Source organism: Cajanus cajan, chromosome 8 (genome assembly GCF_000230855.2).
Source record: "Cajanus cajan strain Asha chromosome 8, NIPB_CcT2T_4, whole genome shotgun sequence".
NCBI classification, from domain to species: Eukaryota; Viridiplantae; Streptophyta; class Magnoliopsida; order Fabales; family Fabaceae; genus Cajanus; species Cajanus cajan.
In genome coordinates this window covers 2,569,041-2,589,607 of record NC_138524.1, presented here as the reverse complement: position 1 = coordinate 2,589,607, position 20,567 = coordinate 2,569,041, and the positions used below count along the sequence as shown (strand labels likewise).

At 33.1% G+C, this 20,567-nt stretch overlaps 1 protein-coding gene across 7 annotated transcripts; it reads right to left on the bottom strand.

Annotated features, from left to right (window-relative positions):
- Nucleotides 1-240: 240 nt before the first annotated feature.
- LOC109788542 (nucleoporin (DUF3414)) lies at nt 241-19,541 on the bottom strand. Of its 7 annotated transcripts, XR_002238749.3 has the most exons (34): nt 19,305-19,541; nt 19,050-19,223; nt 18,627-18,722; nt 17,520-17,589; nt 17,187-17,317; nt 16,653-16,793; nt 16,411-16,568; nt 15,581-15,749; nt 15,397-15,495; nt 15,109-15,186; nt 14,971-15,036; nt 14,708-14,865; nt 14,368-14,569; nt 13,518-13,637; nt 13,203-13,291; nt 12,971-13,075; nt 12,661-12,759; nt 12,340-12,428; nt 11,602-11,750; nt 9,441-9,584; nt 9,236-9,343; nt 8,952-9,059; nt 8,388-8,492; nt 8,188-8,298; nt 6,618-6,793; nt 6,032-6,503; nt 5,621-5,728; nt 5,320-5,378; nt 4,306-4,699; nt 2,073-3,596; nt 1,666-1,870; nt 1,342-1,531; nt 1,093-1,258; nt 241-916 (listed from the first exon to the last, which is right to left on the bottom strand). XR_002238749.3 is itself a non-coding variant. In XM_020347286.3 (32 exons), exons 1-32 carry the CDS (start codon nt 19,410-19,412, stop codon nt 1,431-1,433), a joined length of 5,916 nt encoding a protein of 1,971 aa, XP_020202875.1. In that variant the 5' UTR covers nt 19,413-19,541; the 3' UTR covers nt 1,303-1,430. The 7 variants fall into 7 exon arrangements, 1 of the variants encoding a protein (XP_020202875.1); XR_002238748.3 differs by having other exon boundaries at nt 823-1,258; XR_014428551.1 differs by having other exon boundaries at nt 823-1,254.
- Between the last annotated feature and the right edge of the window lie 1,026 nt (nt 19,542-20,567).

Sequence of the window (20,567 nt, the reverse complement as noted above, 5' to 3'; positions counted from 1 at the left end):
CTTAGGATGAAAGCATTTTGCAAGAATTAAAGATATTGTTAAGTCAATTATTTTTATATATTTAAATATAATATTTACTTAAATATATAATTATTATAAATTTAATTACATATAATAAATATTTAGTCTGTGCAATAATATGATAAAATATTTGTTTAGATAAAATTATATAAAATTAATATTAAAATAAAAATACTTAGAATATTAGAAATAAAAATAAAAAATATTCATCTCAAAGAATAAAGAATAATGTAAAAGTTTGTTCATTATCAAATCAAATAAATATACATATTTATCTCCTTTTGATCGCAATCATATATATCTTTGATCTATGAAAAGAAAATTAAATAAATAAAAACCTAATAAATAGAAAAACAAAGCTGAAGTGATACTTATTTATTAATTTTTTTTTACTGTATAAGTGTAAAGTATTTCGTTTCGCGGATGGTGGTATGGTAACAATGTTTTTTTTTTTTAATAAAATGGTTAAAGATAAAGTCCACTGATCACTTCAAATCAACAACGATGGATTGCACACAACTTACAGACAATAGCTGAATTGTTAGAAAACTTCATTTTTTAACATAGTAATGAGGTGCGTTATACACATAATTGAAATTATAATTCAAAATTCCTGATAATAAAAGAAAATTTAAGATAGCTACATACATTTTCCCGGTTATTTTCGCATGTCTACTATTCTGTTTTATATCGGTCTATATAATGAAATTCTGTGGATTAGGAACCTCGCGCATGGCAATACCGAATGAAGCGATAATAACCATCTCAAGTTACGGTTGCACCTACCTCAGTACTCGAAAATGGGTAAATAAGTCGCGTACAATTTTTTCCAGAATTCTATAAAAACCAATAGAATTGCAGACCAAGTTTAGCCATATTTGAAGTCGTTCGATGCCTATTGAAGAGATCCAAATTAATAAACGATGTATAAAGCAAACCTTGAAGACATGATTAACAATATGGCAACAAACTATGATTCATTTTGAGACATGATACTCCTTTTACCACAAATATCGAACTGTGGTTTAAATATAGTATTTGACCTTGCAAAACTGGGTCAAAGTTATCTACCTTTTAAATAGGTCCTGATCAGGCGGAACCAGGATAGCATTGGGCAAAATCACCATCACCGACTCACCGTGCAGGGCCCTCCCGAAAGAATTCATTTTCTACCGACAATCATGCCAACATACTACCTATGAATTATCCCCTTGTAGAAGAGTGGCGGCAACCCTTTCTAAAAAAGAAAAAGATATGAATATGAAGCACAAAGAACGGTCATAAAAAAAATCCACATTTATATATCAACACAAGGAATACCTATCAACATAGAGTGAAAGAAAGCGGACTAATTGGCACTATGAAATTCTGTACAACTAATAATGTGCTCTTTTTGTCTACATCAAATCTTATACGAAATTCTCTGCTTGCAGCAATCCAGGATAGACACAAGATATCATCTGTTTTAGAGAGTTGCGAGATGCTTTTAGAAATGCGTGGCCCTCCAATGCTGCACAAGGCATCAAGAAATATTCAACACTTCTTCACACGTCAGAAATATTGAAAAAAATAAATAAATAAAATAAATAAAAGGGAAATGGAATCAAACACAGGTGCAACCTAATGGATGAAGAATAATATTACCACTAAATAAAGATTTGGCTTCCTTTGCAAAATCATCCACACGCCCTAATACAGGTCTTATGCCACAAATTTGCAGAACACAGAGTTCCAAGTGCAAGGCCATTTCAAGTATTTGCAACATTAAATTGCAAACATCTTGTGTTTCTGCGGAGACCTTTAGTTTGTTGGCTTGACAGAGCTCCGCAATAATGGCAATAGCTTGATCCTGCACCCAAAAGAAAATAAGCTCTGACAGACATCCAATTATTTGTTTCTTGGATTTAGGCACCCCAAAACAAGTAAATTTTGGCTTAAAGGTTTAAGCACACTCAAACCAAACCATCGACAGAACTTCACATACTAGTATATTTGGGCATATTATAAAAATATAAACGTTACATGCATGTCATTTGTGAAATTCACAGTACCTGTAGTCCATGCAAGATTTCTGGCATTGGAAGCTCAGGAAAATGTGCAAGATCAACAAACCCAACCTCCTCGGCCCTTTTAGCAGCACCCTCAGTTTGTAAACAGAGAAACTTTAAAAGAAGAAATGCTATTCTATATACCTGCAGGGCAACAGTGTCAGAGAAGCATGTTTTTGGAACAGGAGCGGTACTCTCAGTTACTTGATCATAGGTAGATAATGCAGTTGAGAAGGAAGAGATCTTTAGCTTTGGAACACAGCCAAGTGGTGAAAGAGCAAACCACCCGTTTCTGCTATTGACATAGGAAGGTTTTAAGCAAATTTCAAGATCCTCTTTTACAGTAGGTGGACACAAAAGAGGGGCATTCTTGCTTGACAATTCACCAAGGCGTTGAGATCCCCTGCTAATGAAGGCTAAAAGATGGATACATTTCTCTCTAAGCTGTCTATCCACATTTCTTATTGCCTTAATCCATGAATTCCAATGTTTTGCCAGCTCACACATGAGCATTAAAGTATGTTCTGTTTCTTTAAGAGTAGCAAGCGAAATCAATGGTCTCTGTGCTCGAGGTCTTTTCTTGTCATGATCGTGAGAAGGGAAATCTAGGGCATTCAGAGAAGAGAAAATAAGTTGAGCTTTCTCTGAAAAAATGTAAGGTATCATGCTGTCCACAATAGCAGTGCCAGAAGAATTGTCTCCCAAGGATTTAACCATAGCAGTAACCACAGCTAATCCAATTGCCCAAATATCTCGAGGTACTACTAACTTTTCGCTAGAGCTGCCGAGATTCTCATTACCAATTCTTGAGAAATTCTCACCAGATTCAGCAAATAGCACTTTCACAGATGACAAGAAGCCAGAACAATAAAGCATCTCAGCACCTCCTCTAACCCGTGCAAGGGTCAAAAAGAACTTCATTATTATTGGAATAGAGGCCGAATTTTTATCATGTAGTTTGAGCATAACAATTGGCAGTTGGAGATGATTCTGCAGGATAGGTAACCAAGTCCTAGGTGTTAAGAAGCTTCTCAGTATCAAGTCCATAACTGACAGGGATAGCATGCAATGCTCAGAAGTCGCAATGCAGTTGCAAATAATGGGTAGGATTCCTAGGGTTGTATTTGAAACCTTTGAGAAGTCTTCACCAGAACTCTCATCGGTTGCCCCACCTGAATGTGCATCGAAGGAGTTAGACTGTAGTACTGAAAGCAGCAATGTGAGTAGAAGTTTCATGATCATGTTAGCCTCAGAAGGTAACGGCTTCAGCGCACTCAATAGTTTAAGACCTGAACTGGCACATTTCAGAACAAGTAGGGATACATGTAAGGGGAGGCTTTTGCAAACAGTTCTTTCCAAGTGGAGGAGTAATTCTACTTGACATGCAAGAAAACTGAGAATATCCTCAGAGGCATCTAGTACAGATGATAATGATTCTATGGTAGCGAGGAAAGATTGACATATATTATCCATGAAAGTGAATATGAGTTTGTCAGAGGTCTCTCCAGTTGTAGCCTTTCCTTGTGACTGCAAGATCATGTGAAAAATGAAGATTGAACAGAGACAGGTCAGAAACAAAAGGAAGGAAGAAGTCATTTATGAATGAACCATACAAAAAGAATAACCTAAAAACTAAGGAAAAAAAACAGTAACATCAATGTTTTAAGTACCTCACACACTAAAATGTTCCTAAATTCTAATGGTCCTTAGACAGATTTTTCATTCCTGTATGTGTTTAATATTCAGATAAATTCAGGCTAAAACTTCAATGCTATTTTTTTTTTCCACTGTTAACGTAAACAAACTGCAAAATAGATATGGTACCCTTCTCAAAATAATCCATAAAACCTCATCACAAAAATACATTTTTACTGTACTTCCTTGCAGTCAAGCAATGATAATTAGAAAACAAAGAATCCTGCTGATAACTTCTATTCAACACAGTAAAACCAATTCAAACATTTTTAATCAGTCCTTGACATTTTAAGTGCAATAATACAAAGAATAATGTTTCAAACTGTAAAATGCTGCTTTTTGTTAAATCAGAAGCATACTTTTTACCTATAAGAATTATGCTTAAACCAACTGCAGGGCTCAAATTCACGACCATGAGGACCATGCAACAGAGAAGTTGAGCTACCACATGAACATTTCAACATTTGTAACTTACATCTCTAATTCTATTACTAAGATATGGAAAAGCTATGAAAGGAAATCAGAAAATTAAAATTCTCACATCATCATGGTTGACAGCCAACACAGCTATCAGTCCCTTTAATGCAGAAAGCTTTGAACTTGAAAGCAACATGACTGAGTTTGCATCCTGCAGGAAACGCAACATGGTTTCCGCAATCTCCTTCGACGTTCTCCAATTAGAACAATCCCACACATGTAACCTCAAATCTGCTCGCAAATGTGTAAGGTCAAACAAGTACACATTCTTTGTAAGCATGTTCTTTGTAAAAGAGTCTTCATTGAACTGGTGTTGATAGGTTCCCAAAAAGTTTGATTCAACAAGAAACTCAGATAATTCTTTGAATGGTCCAATACCAATTTTTCTCCCTTCAAGCTCTCCTTGCAAATGATAATAGAGATCACTGAGTATCAATTTCTTTAGTTCCTTCCCCTCACTTCAAATTAAGAAAAGAAATAAATTATAATTGATATACATAACAAGAAAATATGCATTTGTTTCGGTTAGACAAGGTAGATTCAAGACATGAATTTTGTATGGGGGAAAGGAAAAGCAAGGCTGTTCACAAATTAATAGTGAAGATTTCCTAAAAAGGGTGTTTCCTAAATTCTCAGTCTCCCAGTTCTTTGCGATAAAATGATAGTGTTAGGCGTCTGTTAATTTAGATTTCTGCTACCATTTGTTAGTAGTTGTTAATAAGGGAGCTAGTTGGGCTGAGATGAGATGATTAAGAATTATGACTTGTAGGCTATAAATAAGAGAGGTCGAGAGGAACAGATGTCTTGTCGATTGTGTGCGAATTAGGGCCTTTGGGCATTGGAGGTGATCTCTAGAGGGCCTTTGGGAATTGGACTCTTTCTTTTAAGATACCTGGTTTCTATCATAGATAAATCAGTGTGTTCTAAATGGTAAGTGATTTTCCATGAAATCGACATGCATGACTATATGCAGCAAAATGAATTGTTTGTTGATGTTCCAACTCAGTCTTAGATAACATGTAAGTGAAATAAAAATTCTTTGAGAAATTACAAATAGCAAACACGTGAGTCTAGTTACCTGTAACCACGTTGTGAATATTGAGATAGCAATTCAGAAAAAGCAGGATGAACGCTCAACTGCAAACATAGAAACATTTCAATATATTAGAAAATGTTGAATTAATAGTCAACTAAAAACACATGGTTTAATTTCAATATGTAACACAAAAAGTTTAGACATAAAAGTTGACTTTTGAAACCTAAAATATTCATAAAGATTTGTATGATATATAAAGAGATATGGATTAATACCCTTTACCACTTTACATAGTAAATTAGCATAATGATATTCATAGAATAAAAGAAATTAGACATTGGACCTTCATCAGAATTTCATGTATCTTCTGAAGCAACGACACAGATAAACTTCCAGAGTCACAAACTGCTAATTTCATCATCACATGAACAGAGAATAAACTGGTGGCAACCTGAAAATTTACATGCAAGCACACATAAAAATATTCACATAATGAAAGTAAATCAGAAGGAAAGAAAAGTTCATAATGTATATCTATAATTACATCACATGCATACTTAAACAAGAAGAAATTTTATCATTTGATTTACAAAAGACCATGTGGAGACTCAAGTAAAATCGGAAAATAAGAATGGAAGTATGGAACATGTATTGAACGGTGAATGTATAACAAATTCAATGACCTGGCACATGCATGGAATTGAAATGAAAAGAATCGCTACAAAATCAACAAGTAAAATAACATCAGGCTAACCTTTGCACCACAATATATATCATTACTATATCCACCAGAAGTGTATGACTTTATTAGTTTCTCTAGAACAGAGTCTTTGAACCATGAAGACCAGATTCCCTTCAGATCATGATGATCTGTGGCTTTAGATTTATCAATTTTTGTGGCATTTTGCTCCTTGTCCTTAGAATCAGCTGCATCCTTCACAAGTGACTCTGCATGAAACAACTTTTTCTGCAAGAATAATTCATATGCCATGATTTCCAGTATGACAGATTGACAGTGGAAACAGTATGCCAGATTGAAAGCATCTTTTTCTTTCAGATTCCTGAGCAGGGGAATTTCACTGCCAGCAATATTTGAGATTGCATTGGCCAAGTGTTTCCAGAACTTTCCATGCCTTCTTAACAACATCAAGACATTGGCATACTGGGGGGCCCCTTGCCATAAGGCAAGCATGAAGTTAAGTACACAAAGAAGAATGCGGGGATTGCTGGAGATAGAAAAAATACAATGATTACTCAGCAAAAAGCATAACTTGCATAAGCAATAATAGATAAACCCCTGCCCCTCCCCAAAAAATAAAAAACTACTACACAGTTTGAACCTCTTGATCAGATCATCTGCCCTTTCAATATAGTGCATAAGTGCATCTACAAGACTTGATCTTTTAGACACTACTGGTATAGGAGAAGTTTCATTTTTTTGCAGCTTTGCATCACCAATGCTCAAGTGGTCTTCAGTGTTCTCATCTGGAGCAAAGATAGCAACAATAAAAGAAGGCTGCAAAAAGGAATGTCAAATAAGAAAAGGGTGATTGAGCACAAACTTAAATAAGGTGGAAAAGTCACTTTGAGCATCCCCCTCCCCCCAAAAAAGAGACTGAAGCAGAATTCTGACAACTTTTGAAATTAGCATTTACAGCATTCTAAGCTTGACAAGGTTATACCCGTCCAGTGCACACATCATTCCTTTGGTGAAAGCACTATAAATATTTGGCAACAGTTGACAGAGAATGGACTACCAAACTGACTGATACACAAATTAACATAAAAGAATATTCTAATACTAGCAATAAACTGATAAACTTTAATTAAAAAAAAAAAAGAACAGTGGATATATTTCTCTTGACAACAAATAAGCAAATCTAAAAGTTCAGTGACAATGGATATATTTCTCAATTGTTAAATTTACAAAAATTTCAGTGACAATGGATATATTCCTCATTGTTAAATTTACAAAGAAGTTCAGTGACAATGGAAGACTCTTAATTTTGGCAAGGGGAGGGTCTTGATTTGCAGCAAGGGGAGAGATTTGAGTTATGGTACTCCACTTGCATGCTGGTGTGCTTGTGGTTTCCAGCATCCAAGTGGAGTGCCATAACTTAAATCTCTCCCCTTGCCGCAAATCAAGACCCTCCCCTTGCCACAACTCGAGCCTTCCGTTGTAGATCTTGTAATATTAATTTTGTTTGAAAGAAGACTTAATTGCAGCCACCTTGGCCCACCTTAATTGAGGCCTCTTTAGGTTGTGCCTTGTTTGCAAACCCGAGGGGTGTGTTTAGTTCTGCATCCACTAGAAATATGACTTAATAGAGATTGTATAGCTAGGGTAATCCTTACCTTACAAGCAAATTTTATGGGATTGAGTTAGACCCTAATCCTAAATCTTCTATATATATAAATTAGAATAACTATTTTGAACAAAAGTGTTTTTAGGGACTATTTTTTAACAAGAGTGTTTTAAGAAAATTTTCTTAACCTATTATATTTTTAATCTATCATTTTTATTTCTAAATTAAATTTGAATATTTTTAAAAGAAATCATGAATAATTAAAAACAACCCTAGATCAAAATATAAAAAAATATTAATTTATAATAAATTTCAATTATCATATGATTTATATATTGAAAATTATTTATTATAAATTTTAGTAACATAAAATAAAAATTTATCTTGTGCATCGCACAATCTAAAATACTAGTTCTAAGACTTATTTCTATATATACGATAGAGCCAAGAGACTCTCCCAAGCAAGTTTCTCACTCAAATCTTCTACTTTTCTCTCTAATTCTAGTATTGCCAGCACCAAGAAAACCAAGTTTGGTATCAGTGCAAGTAACCTTGTACTTCCCGAGAAAGTGTAATTCTTTAATTTACTATACTTAATTCAAACCTGGTAATGTGCAGCAGAAGTAAACAGATTAACAGTTGCAACAAAGAGATCTTCATTTGAAACTGACTGCTCCAGCAGTATGTAGCTGACAGAGTGCCTCAAATTCATTATCTAAAACCAATTACAAAAAATTTATTCAAATGAAGCTTAAAAGCTAAAAGGACAATAAATTTAAAGAAACAGAAATTAACACCTCAAACCTCATTATCTGGAACGAAGCATGTGATTCCATACGAAAATGGTTGAATACAATCTGCTATGCTAAATAACATTGAAATTAACCTAACAGCACCAAATTGGATGGCCTACACAGACAAGAAGATGGCTGTTGTCAAGCAATGCAATAGAACATCAGATATTAAAAAGTACATATTCACTCTGAAAGAATGGTAAAATAAATGACATAATCTATAAGATATGTAGAACACTAGAACTGAGTGGATTACAGTATCATATGCACAATGAAACGCATACTATGTGTCAGCAAGCATGCCAAACTAAATGCAACAATATCAGTCCCTTGAAGCTAATACCATTATAATATATTACAGCACATGTGAGTTGTGCCTAATTAAGTAGAGTACACCGAAAAGTTCACAGATATCTAATTCATGGAAGAAAAAAGAAGACAGGCAGATGCTTCTTGTTGTTCAATAAAAACTCATTACCAAAACTGCAAGTGTGCAGTGCATGGTATGTAGATGCATAAAAAGAATTAGAAAAATAAAATGACACTCCAATTTAAGCAAGGATAGTGTTCTTACAGGATCTCCAAAGTATGAAATCAAGGACAAAACAGAAGTGACAACAGGAACCGGTTTCGTGCATGAGAACACTGCTTGGAGAAAAACTGGAAAGTTTGATGATGTATCCTGGACCACAGAATCATTCCATCAATATGATATTAACTAGGAAATAGTAAGTTACACTGCAAAAACAATGTTTATATTAAGCTTCTACACATAACTCGAATAATATGATATTCCATCAATATGGATTTCTGCAATCATAGAAATTAATAAAACCATGCATATTTATGATTCTGTACCTTAGAAAGTTTGGTCAACATGACTGAAAGAATATCTAAAACAGAACCTATAGCAAGCTGTAACCCTTCAATTTCCACTGGGTCAAGGAGGCGGCTTACATGCAATTTCTGTTAAGAGGGAATGATTTTCTCAATAAGATGTAGGAATAAGCAGAAGACTAACAAATGGGTGATAAATAAACCCAAAAAGTGTAACAAATGTCACCTCCAAAGCATGAGCAGTAGAGCAAACAATTTGGAAAAGTGAGTTATGGATGGAAGAATCAGAGAACAACACGTTGCGTATGATCTCACCCAATTTTCCATAATAAGGAATTGATGAAATGCATTTTTTCATCAACTCAAGAACCTGCAAAGTACCCCCAAAAATTGAAACTAATCACAAATGGCATAATTTTAATCACAAAAGCCACATTAAAAATTTATTATTTTCCACAATCATGCCCCACTGTGATAGCAATAATGATGCAATTGACGTCGACTTTGAAGCACCAAAAACTAATGCACTTAATTTATTGCCTTGGACATGCCTTTGAAACATCAGCAATAAAAAGTTGCGTAAAATAATGCACAGCATAGTAAAATCTGGAATTTTGAATCACCACAGGAGCACAAGAAAACCAGTAAAAATCAAACATAACTACAGAGACTTTTCCCATCAACAAAAAGGCCAACAGAGAACCACTAGAAACACAAACCAAATTCAACATATAAAGAGTAATTCATCATAATTTTAACGTGAAAATTCATATAAGGAACCCAAATTTTTCTTTTGTTTTATTTTTACATTAAAATCAAACTGCCAATTTTCAGAAAGAATTGTGATTGTTAGTCAGCTCTTCAAAGTACTCGTGAAGCTCAGTAGGTTATAGTTTGTTAGCAGTAATAACAGTTATCTCAAACTATACAAAAAAACTTTATAAATAAAAGAACTTGGGTTCTACAGAATATGAATTAGAGTTTCTCAAGGAATGCTCTCTCGTTTTTACTCTCAGTTTCTCATTGTTCCCCACCATGATTGTCAGATAGAGATTGGTATCATGAATTGGAAGGTCTATTTTCTGATTCATGAATTGAACTGTCCCGAATTGCAACTTGTAAGATTCATTATCAATCATTTAAAATGCCATAAAAAGTATTTTCACATAGAGAAATATCAAAAACATCTACCTACCAAAATTTGAGTCAAATTGCTCAAATATAACTAAAAAAAGTAAAATATAAACTTCAAAATAATTATAAAAAAAAATAATAATTACTCAAATACAGATCTATCACCCCAAAAAATATATAAAAAAAGCATAAATAATTCAATTATTAACTTTAAAATTTGTAATACCTAAATATCTATCATCATTTTAAAAATTATTATAATAATTTTCCCATGACTGGTATTATTCATTATCAATCATAAAAAAATGCCATTAAAAGAATTTGTAACATAAACTTCAAAATAATGGGAAAAAAATAATTACTCAAATTTAGGTGAATAGCCCTTAAAAAACAGCAAATAAAATTTAATTATCATTTAAACTTTGTAATACCTTAATATCTTTCAACTTTTTATAAATTATTATAATCATAATTATTTAATTCTTTATATTTTTGCCATTACATCCAAACCACCAAACTACAAATGGGAAAACACAAACATGGGCCCAAGCCCAACAGACAAGCAACCACGCCCGCAGACACTAGTGACTAGTGAGTACTGAGTAGTGACTAGACCCAAACCTCATCTCTGCGCTGAATCAATCGCACTCATAATCATTAAGTTTTGCCCTTAGTTGGATTATTGTATTAACTGGACCCATCGAAAGAAAAAATTTCATCCCCTTATAGATCTGAATGAAAATCAAACTGCCAACTCTGTTCTGCAACTTGAACTGAAACTTGAAATATGCCTTTATTCGTCAATAATCTGACATCGGTTCATGGGAGGGAAAATTCACATCACCTTTCGTTGAATTATATATAAAAAAATTGCAAATAAAACCCTAGAATTTTCTTTTCTGAATGGATCGTGCAACCTGACCCTATTTTTCAGTGTGACCCAACGGTGCTAGAATCCCATGATCCAACTAAGAGTAGCAATTTATCAAACACAGAAGAGATTTGCAGGATTCGAGGTAAAAAAACAAACCCCGTGCAATTTGTAGCAATTTCTTTAGAAATATTTCAAATTGGAATACAAATCACAAGTTTCGTACCGGTCTAACTACAATGTTTCCCACAATTACTTGTATTTTCTAGCTCATTCTCATTCTTTCATAAGTTATCACAGTCACTAGGAATCTTAGAAGTGTTCCAGTAAAGTTTATTCAAAACTGAGTACAAAATTGTCTTTGAACAGAAGCAGGATATACCTTCAATGTTATTTTCCATCTAATATGCTTCATTTTGTACTTCCAATACTCGTGATTGACTAGGACATACTGCAAAGAGAAAATGATCAATGCCAGGAGAGCATCATGCTCTACTCCTGTTTCTACAAGCTGTATGGTGAAGTCTAGCACTGCAAGATTCAGACCACTACATAAGACTAGAGATAAAATAGATTTAATCTAGCACAGAAGTAACAAAGCATGGCAAACAAACAATTCAATTGAATTAATCCTTTATTGCAAGTTTGGGGTTTAGGGTTTTAATTAATCCTTTATTGAATTAATCCTTTAAGATTTAATGCATAGAATTTTTATACAAAATTTATTGTTTAATTTTGATATACTGACAACAGAAAGATTTTTATATAATCAATCAATTAAATAACACCCTATATATGACTTTTAAAATAAATATCATAAAAGTCAACAATCTTTTAATAATATGACAACACATGATTAGTTGATGGTAGAAAACCTTTATATTGTCAGTGAAGTCCAATTGTAAAATAATAATAATTTATTCACATAAATTGTGTTTAGAACAAAAGTATCGTCGTACATTGCACAGGCTGCTAACTAGCATTTGGGAAACAACATCTATTATTATGTAAACCAAGTTCCAGACCAAGTTAAGTCACAAAGAAAGCAAGAGACAAACAATAAGAAACAGATAAATACCATTATAACAGTAAAGTGGATAAGAAATCAATTTTGCCATACCTGACATTGCCAAGGGGCAGTCATTACTGTTTTGCTCACAGTCAATTAAAAGCATCCTGGCCAGCTTGCAAGAAAGCAACCATGACCCACTGTAAAAAGACAAATGACTGGGAGATGTAACTTCACATTCTATATGACACTGTGAGACCAAATGCCACCAGAAAAATCTATAAGAAAATGTAAAGTCATAGAATAGGAGACAAAAGGATTAATCAACATAACCCATTTCTTCTTATGTGAGCACACAGTTCTAAACCAATCTTGTGAAGACCATAAGTTGCCTATTTGTATATGCATGCTATTTTAACGATAAGGCTTTACCTTGACAAGCCATTACCACCTACATTGAACACAGGTGTCTGCAAAGTGATATCAAACAGATTTGTGTTTAGAGTGGCTGCTGCAACATTCGATGGAGAACTGGATATGAAAGGAAAACAATTAGCTAGCCTTTTATTTATCACACCATTAATTCAAAAACTAATGAAGGTCCATTAACAAATTAAATCATCAAGAGCCAACAAGTAGAAAGCCTTAAACAATCCATCAAAATACTCTTAGGACAAAAAGGATATACATACAGATCAAACATTTGATTAGCAGAAATTTGATCAATAATAAGTTCAATTACCAAATCAACATAATCCCCAAAATCTTGATACCCATTGACATAAGTGCAGCACCACAGGCATTCAGAGACAGGTTTTTTATTAGATTGCAAATTATCTCAACCACCCTGTAAAGACAAGAAAAATATATCATTTTAAAAACATAAGCCAAGCAAGAGATAAACAGAATACATCATAAATTAATCAAAGAAAATACACGAACAATAGGAAAAATATTCAAATTGAATAATTTACCAGACCCTCTTTTCAACCTGCTCATTCATTGAGTCAACAGCGTGAAATTGCAGAGAGTTGCTAATGTCCATCACAGCAAAGCAAATACCCTGTGCACATGGTAAGAGAATCAAGGACCAAATGTCATAGATAGACAAAGGTTATTGTAGTAACTATTAATTGACAGATGTTAAAGTTAAAAACATACTACTTAAAAATACATGATGCCACTCATAAGAAATATAATGCTGGATTTGCAACAATTACCCAGCAGTGTCTGCATCCTTACAAAGAACCAAATGAAAATAAATGGTCAATTAAACTTCACCAACTTACAGTGTTAAAGGACACCAATCTACTAAGCAGGTCAAGAGTGCAAACAACTTCATCCTTGTTGTTCAAATACATCTCTTGGGCCAAATGTAGGATTAATACAAACATCCCAGATGGTGAATGCTAGAAAAAAGAAGATTTTGTCAGCATGAACAGAGAAATTGAAATAATATTGATAAGGTCTGAATCCCACACCATGTAACAATATAGCCTTCAAATTACAGTAAAATTTATAAGGAGTATTACAACATTTGAAAAAAGGAAACCAAAACAACTTCATTTATTTGATTATCACTGTTGAGATTATCTACTTTTAGATTAAGAGTGGAAAAGAGATAAAAGAAAATGAAAGACTTAATTGATATTAACTGAGAAGTATTACAGATTTAAAATATATTCATAATACATTCATAAAACATATTGTACTAACCCTTATTTATCTTAATCATAATCCTAGCTAATTAAGGAAACAAATTATGATAAGACAAAAAAATATGATAACTAATCCTAAGAGATAAAAGAGGAAATAGGGAAACTAATCTTAAAGTATAATATATGATCAAAGAATTTACAGATAAATACTGTAGGAACTATTGGAACAAGCCTCTCTAGATATAAATATGATTGGCATAATTTTCAGTTTATTGGTTATTCCCATCCTAGTGCAATGCAAAGAGGAGACAAAATAAAGACTAGAACAAGCAATAACATTTTAAAATATAACTCATCTATTTCCAGACCACCAATAACCAGTTGTGAAGAAAATTTATTATTATAGATCAAGGTAGTACAGAAAGCACTTAGAAATGTAAATTAAAGCATAGTTAGTTAGTAAAATATTGGCATAATTCACCTCCCATCGTACAAGGGCAGTATTCTCTCCAACAACTCTCAAGACACGCCCACGAGTTCCAGCTGGAATAAAAAAACCTTCAATGCCAGGAACTTGCACTGCCTGTCGTGCCTCAACTATGCGAGAGACATCAACTGTCTGTGAGTCAGTATTAATCTCGAACAAGGATGATATACCAACAGACCTATTTAGAAAGTTATACCTGTTGAAAAAATGCATCCATTAGAAAGGCAACCAACAACTAAAGAAACCAAAATGTTCCTTTGGATTTAATGGACCAATGCTACTGTTATTTCAATATATGAGATAACAAAAAGAAATTAATTATTTATTTACTTACACACACTCTGCAGGCCAAGTTCCTTCACAAAGGGATGACAGCAATCGTACAAGTTCTACTGTCCGGAAAGGGAACTCACTCTCTAGGTTACAAAGAAGACAACGAATTGGACCATCAATAAAACTTTCCTTGTCCCAAAATTGAATACATAATGATTCCTGAAAGTTAAAGAGCACATTCATTGAATTGATAAATGATCACTAGCAGATATCATGATGTTGAAGCAACAAGTGAAATGAAGGACAAAGATTACACTTCCAAACCTCTCCACGATAAATCTTGCAAAGAATATCCAGTATCAAACTCGGATTACTGTCCTCAGACTGTACCTTTGTTGAAGCAGAACAAATGAGAAATGTAAATAATCTCCTAAAAACAAACAACAGATTTTACAACCATACCTGAAGGTTGATTTCATAAGATGCAATAAATGCAGAAATGAATGTTCTTAAAACACTGCGATATCCAGACACCGGGCCCTGAATGTAAAGGGGAAATCATTTATAATATAATTTATACAGAAGAACATACAAAATTAAGAATATATCAAGCTTAGTTCGCTTTTTATAAACATAATTTAATAAAGTAAAATCTAAATGATTCATAATAAAAAAGAAAGCAATTGGTCAAGGTTTAACAAAAATTAGTCCACTATAACAAATTCTGTTACCCAAGTCCAAATAACGCACATCGTATTCCTTCAAAATGTCACATTCAAGAATTTCAAGACAATAATGCAAGGATCCCGCTTCAAAGGCTTGACGTACATAACCAATGTGATCAATCTCCTGGACACAAAAAAAGAAAGAGTCAAATATATAACACACATGATAAGTAGTAAGCAAGAAATTCACACAAAACTTAACCACATACCATTAGCTCATTGTTTTCATCTTTTTCCAGAAGTGTCAAGAGTAAATAAAGAAATACTGCCCACGCTAGAACTAGAGGACCAGCTTCATTCATTTCAAAAGCATTGAAAGTAGAAACTAATGCGTCCATCTCTTGGACATCAGTCATGGAAAAAGTAGACACACCTTTCCTGGGAAATCCAAACAGAATTGCAACAATCAATAGAACTTGTTGATTTAAAAAATCAACTGTAAAATACTAACAGTTATATTATGCAACACTGTATAACTAATAAAATAATAGGTATTATACTAGGAATGACAAATTTGACTCAAAACCCACAGCTCTAGACAAGGAATACCACTATATGAAACCAAATAAATGGAAATGTTCCATATCCAAAGCTGACAAATTAAAAAAAAATCAACAATAATAAAAATAGACTTATTGGCAAAATCGATGAACTCTAACAATGACCTATAGCATATAACTTTGCTATTCTGAACATCCCAAAAACTAGAAGCAACAAAAACAAGAGCCTTCAAGGTGAGAGATAGCTAGATATCACTAAAGAACAGAATAGGACAGAAGTATGCAATTTTTAATCTAGTTGCAGATTGATATTCTACTTGATTTATGAATGAAATGACAAATTTAAGGAAGGAAGGCCTCAAAGAATCGAACATCACATGATTGCCTTAGACAGCAAGATATTTTCTATAACAAAGTGAAATTTATTTTAGATTCAAGACACGGCCAGGAAGACCACATTCAGTTCAGCATCCAGCCAGTCATTGCATCAAAGATGAGGTTTCAGATTATGATATGATATAAATAAATACTATACTAACCTGTAAGGTACTTCATCATGAACCATTTGAAGAACATTCTCCAAGTTCAGGGTTTCTATTAAAATAAGCAGCATCTGAACTTTAGCATGATAAGCTAACTGCTGTGCTTCAGTAGTAATTGCTAGCTTTCCCAAGTTAAAATCACCAGCTAAGACCCCCTGGATCCAAAAGATGACTTTAAGCAATGATTTGATGCAATAAAATATCACAAGACAAGCCCCAGCAGAAGTATATCACTATACCTTGTAAAGAGAGCCAAACTTCCTCCATGTTTCACTGCTACAGGTACAAAATGAGTCGTAGTATGCTAGGAAAATAATGTCTAGAACCAAGTTGTTTTCTATTAGAGTCTCCTCAGCCCACAGAGTAAAAAGATCAACATCCTTCAAGCATTTCAGAATTCACAGTCATCAAGCAATAAATTTTTCAATCAACATTCATATGATTAAGATACTAATCAAAGAAAAAAAAAGAAAAATTTCATTAGAGGATGAAAAAATATTATTCCAATGTCTAGTGTTTCACATACTCCATATGATCAAATACAGGTACAACATCCCAGGGCTTGGAGACACAACACACTAATCAACATGAAAGAATTGGGCAGGAAGGCAACTGCTATACAACAAAACTCAGCTAATAATGTCACAACATACACAAAGATTAAAAGAATTGCATCGAATTATGTGAGGATTGCATACCAAACACAAGTTAGCTACCCATCCAATATAATCATGCATAATTAAAGAAGGATGTTAGGTGGAGACTAAACATACCATTTGCTCTGGGTAACTGCAAGACAAAAGATTGTCAAAGAACAATATTAATTTAGTTTCCAGTCCATCATGAAACAGTTTTCTTGCCTCCTCCTTCATGGTATTGCCTTCAGACACAGGACCATCGTGTACTGAATGCAGAGTCAAAATCCAAAGAAATATCAGCAAGTAGAAATTAACATAAAGTAAAAATGTTTACTAAATGTCTATTAAAAAAAATGTTTAATAAACCTGTGCAAACTCAACGTGTGTGCTCATGAAGGCATGTCTTCCAATATAGAGAATTAACAAAACAAGTACTAAGTGGCCATAAAAACAACACGATACACTTACTAGCATGCATTAGAATCCACCTGATGCACTTCAGCAAGCACTGTCGCTCTTTGTAATATTGAATTAACATCTACATAAAAAGAAAGCAAAGAAATAAGGAACAGGATTTAAATTTTAAAAGCAAGTATAATGGAGAAAATACTGTCAGCAATCCCGTCTCACTCATTTTTTAAGTATTAGAGATATAACTAAGTTCAGTTTATGTTCTGGTGTAATTTCATTTCTATGTAATTTGCATTACATTTGGTACATATTAGTTTTCCTTACAGCTATATATATAGCTGGTTCACTTGTATTCACTAACAATAATAAAATTCATTTTCTGAGTTTAGTTTCCTGACACTATCTCTCTCTTGAGTTTTCTCTGTTTCTATTAATGTGTTTGATTTCTTGCTCCTTCACCAACTGCTGCAACATTCACTTAACCTCTAATAGATCACTGGTCCACTTTTTCCAGAACATTGTTGTAGTCTCCACTTCTTCTCAGCAACAGCCAGCAAGTTGGACCAATTGTTAGGAACCAAGAATTAGGAAAGAGAAAGAAAAGAAAGATTGTATTGAATACGATGAAAAGATATCTCCTCCAAGGATTTCCCCTCCACAAAGAATTTCTCCTTTGACAAAGAGCCCAAGCTCAATTTACAAATGAAAAGATCTGAATGTCTCCTCTCTACCAAGTAACCTCCTATCTATAGATGTGATGGGCCTAGCCCATGATATCCCTCTAACTAATAACTACTCTAATCCCATTTATTCCATATCCTAACAATAACTATGTACTGAAGTCCAACATGTAGCTTGAAATGCATTGTGTACGAGTATAAAACCACTTAAATTATTATAATGAACTTCGCAACTCCCAACCACTACTCTGTAAGTCCCAAACAAAGATTGTCACATAAAAATTTAAAAATAATCTTTGAGAATCCATCAACCATGACTCCAGTTCACACAGTCCACTAATGTTATTTTATTTGAAAGTTGCTAGTAAAAGAATATTAGATCAGCAAATCCTTCTAAAATGTACAAAGCATGACCATTGTAAAAAGCAGCACTTGACCACATCAGTGTTATACAGGAAAGCAGTTAGGGGATTAAGCTACTGACCAAGTGAAGAAACTCCGGAGCTGTGGAATCAGCAGCAGTATTGTTATGTTTGATGGACGTTTCGACAAGAATGTATGATTGAACCTCATCTAGCAGCTGAAATAAACAAGAATGGCAATAGAAAGACACCATGAGGTTCTCAAAATTCAGCATAACACACTGGATAGAGGATAACTGACATTAATAGATAAATTCCTCATAATAGATAATGAAAAACAACACTTGTCCCCACACATGGGCAGCACATATCAAAGATAACATCACTTCCAAAGTTCCAACCACCAAATAAACTTCCAAATTTCAATGTCAGAACATTTCACTCAGCAATTGAAACATGCAGAACATCACATAAAGATAGTATGATACTTATATTGTAGTAATGATCATTAAGCGAGCAGAAACACAAACAAGGAAGTAACTGACCAAGCAGGAGCTAATCTGCAACGCTTTATCTTTCAGGTGAGGTTGAATAGTGAGCTGGTGAGATCCAATTTTCAGCGTTTTTGAATTCAAAGCTTGCTTGGATTTCTGATTGGGCGGCTTGAAGCGCGAAAGTAAGTCCACGAACCAGGCATGGTTGTCCTTCAACTTCTTCGCCTAAATAAACATGAAAAGGATTCATGTAAGTGCACAAATTCAGAGGCGCACGAAGGCACGCATAGATTATTGAAAGTGTACCAAATTCGGTGGGAGATCTGAGGACAGAGAGGAAATTTCTAGCTCGGTGAGGAGGACAGTGAATGAGTCCCACCACAGAGAAGCATCGACGGAACTTGTATCGGACATTGCTTGAGGAGAGAACGAGCAAGACGAAGAAGAAGAGAAAGTTAAACCCTAACTAAGGGAAAAACCCAGCAATGGGAGGGTTTAGTTTAATCTTTTCATTTGATTTTTCTCTTTTTCGCGCTTTCTGTGTTCGGACAGTCTAGTATTTATTTACAACATACATTTATCAATCATTTTCTACGCAACATTTTTACTTAAAAATATATAAAAAAGAATGTTAATATGAAATAGTAAAAAAATGTGTGAATTATTAGTTTTAAGACTAAAAACTTATTTTAGTCCCTTATAATAATTATTTGTTTTAATTTAGTTTTATTTTTATTTTTTGTCTCAATTTGGTTCCTAATAAATTAATTGGTTGTATTCCGTCCAAATTATTTAGACGGAGTTAACTGTTGGCCACGTGGATGTTACGTGGAAGTCACGTGGAAGCTACGTAGATGTCATTTTTGTCATGCATCTGGAACCAAAACGACCCGTTCTGGTTTCACTCCTGATGTATTAATTTTGCATCCGGAACGGGTTGATAATTATATCAAGAAATTTTAAATTGTGAGGACAATACTTATTCATATATTTATAATATTAAAAATTTTATATATAATTTTTAAAAGTATAAATATATATTATAGTTATTTTTTACAAGTTTTTATATCTACAATTATGATTAAGAATGAAAATAAACTAGGTCAAATTATGTTATATTATAATTTAACAGATTTAAACCTAATTTTTGTTAAAAATACATGTTATAAGTATTATATATTTATCTGTCATAGACATTTTTTAAAATGTTTGGTTACATAATAATTTTAAAAACCTATTTAATAATAATTTAACACTAATAAAAACATATAAATAAATATGTTAAATCTTATAAAAATTAAGTTTAATTTATTTATCATATAAAGATATTTTTAATATGTGATATAAATTTTTACAATTTTAATTTTTTTTATCAACATAAATAATAAAAGTACAAAAGTTTGACAAATATCAGATAAATAAATAACTCCTTGAAATTTATATTTTATACATACGATAATTTAAATATATATATATATTAGAATATATTTTTTATTTTTTAAAATATATTATTTTTTAGATAAAAAAAAAATTGCGCATGTGTAAATGGTTTGCTTTCGATTTTTGAAC

Bases quoted from the DNA above. Each gene is read 5' to 3' on its own strand.
- LOC109788542 (XM_020347286.3), bottom strand. From the start codon at position 19,412: ATGTCCGATACAAGTTCCGTCGATGCTTCTCTGTGGTGGGACTCATTC. The intron at 9,344-9,440 runs GTGACATTTGTT...CCCTCTTAACAG, and splicing joins CTACTGCTCATGCTTTGGAG to AAATTGCATGTAAGCCGCCT. The intron at 8,299-8,387 runs GTTTGAGGTGTT...AATTGGTTTTAG, and splicing joins GCTTCGTTCCAGATAATGAG to ATAATGAATTTGAGGCACTC.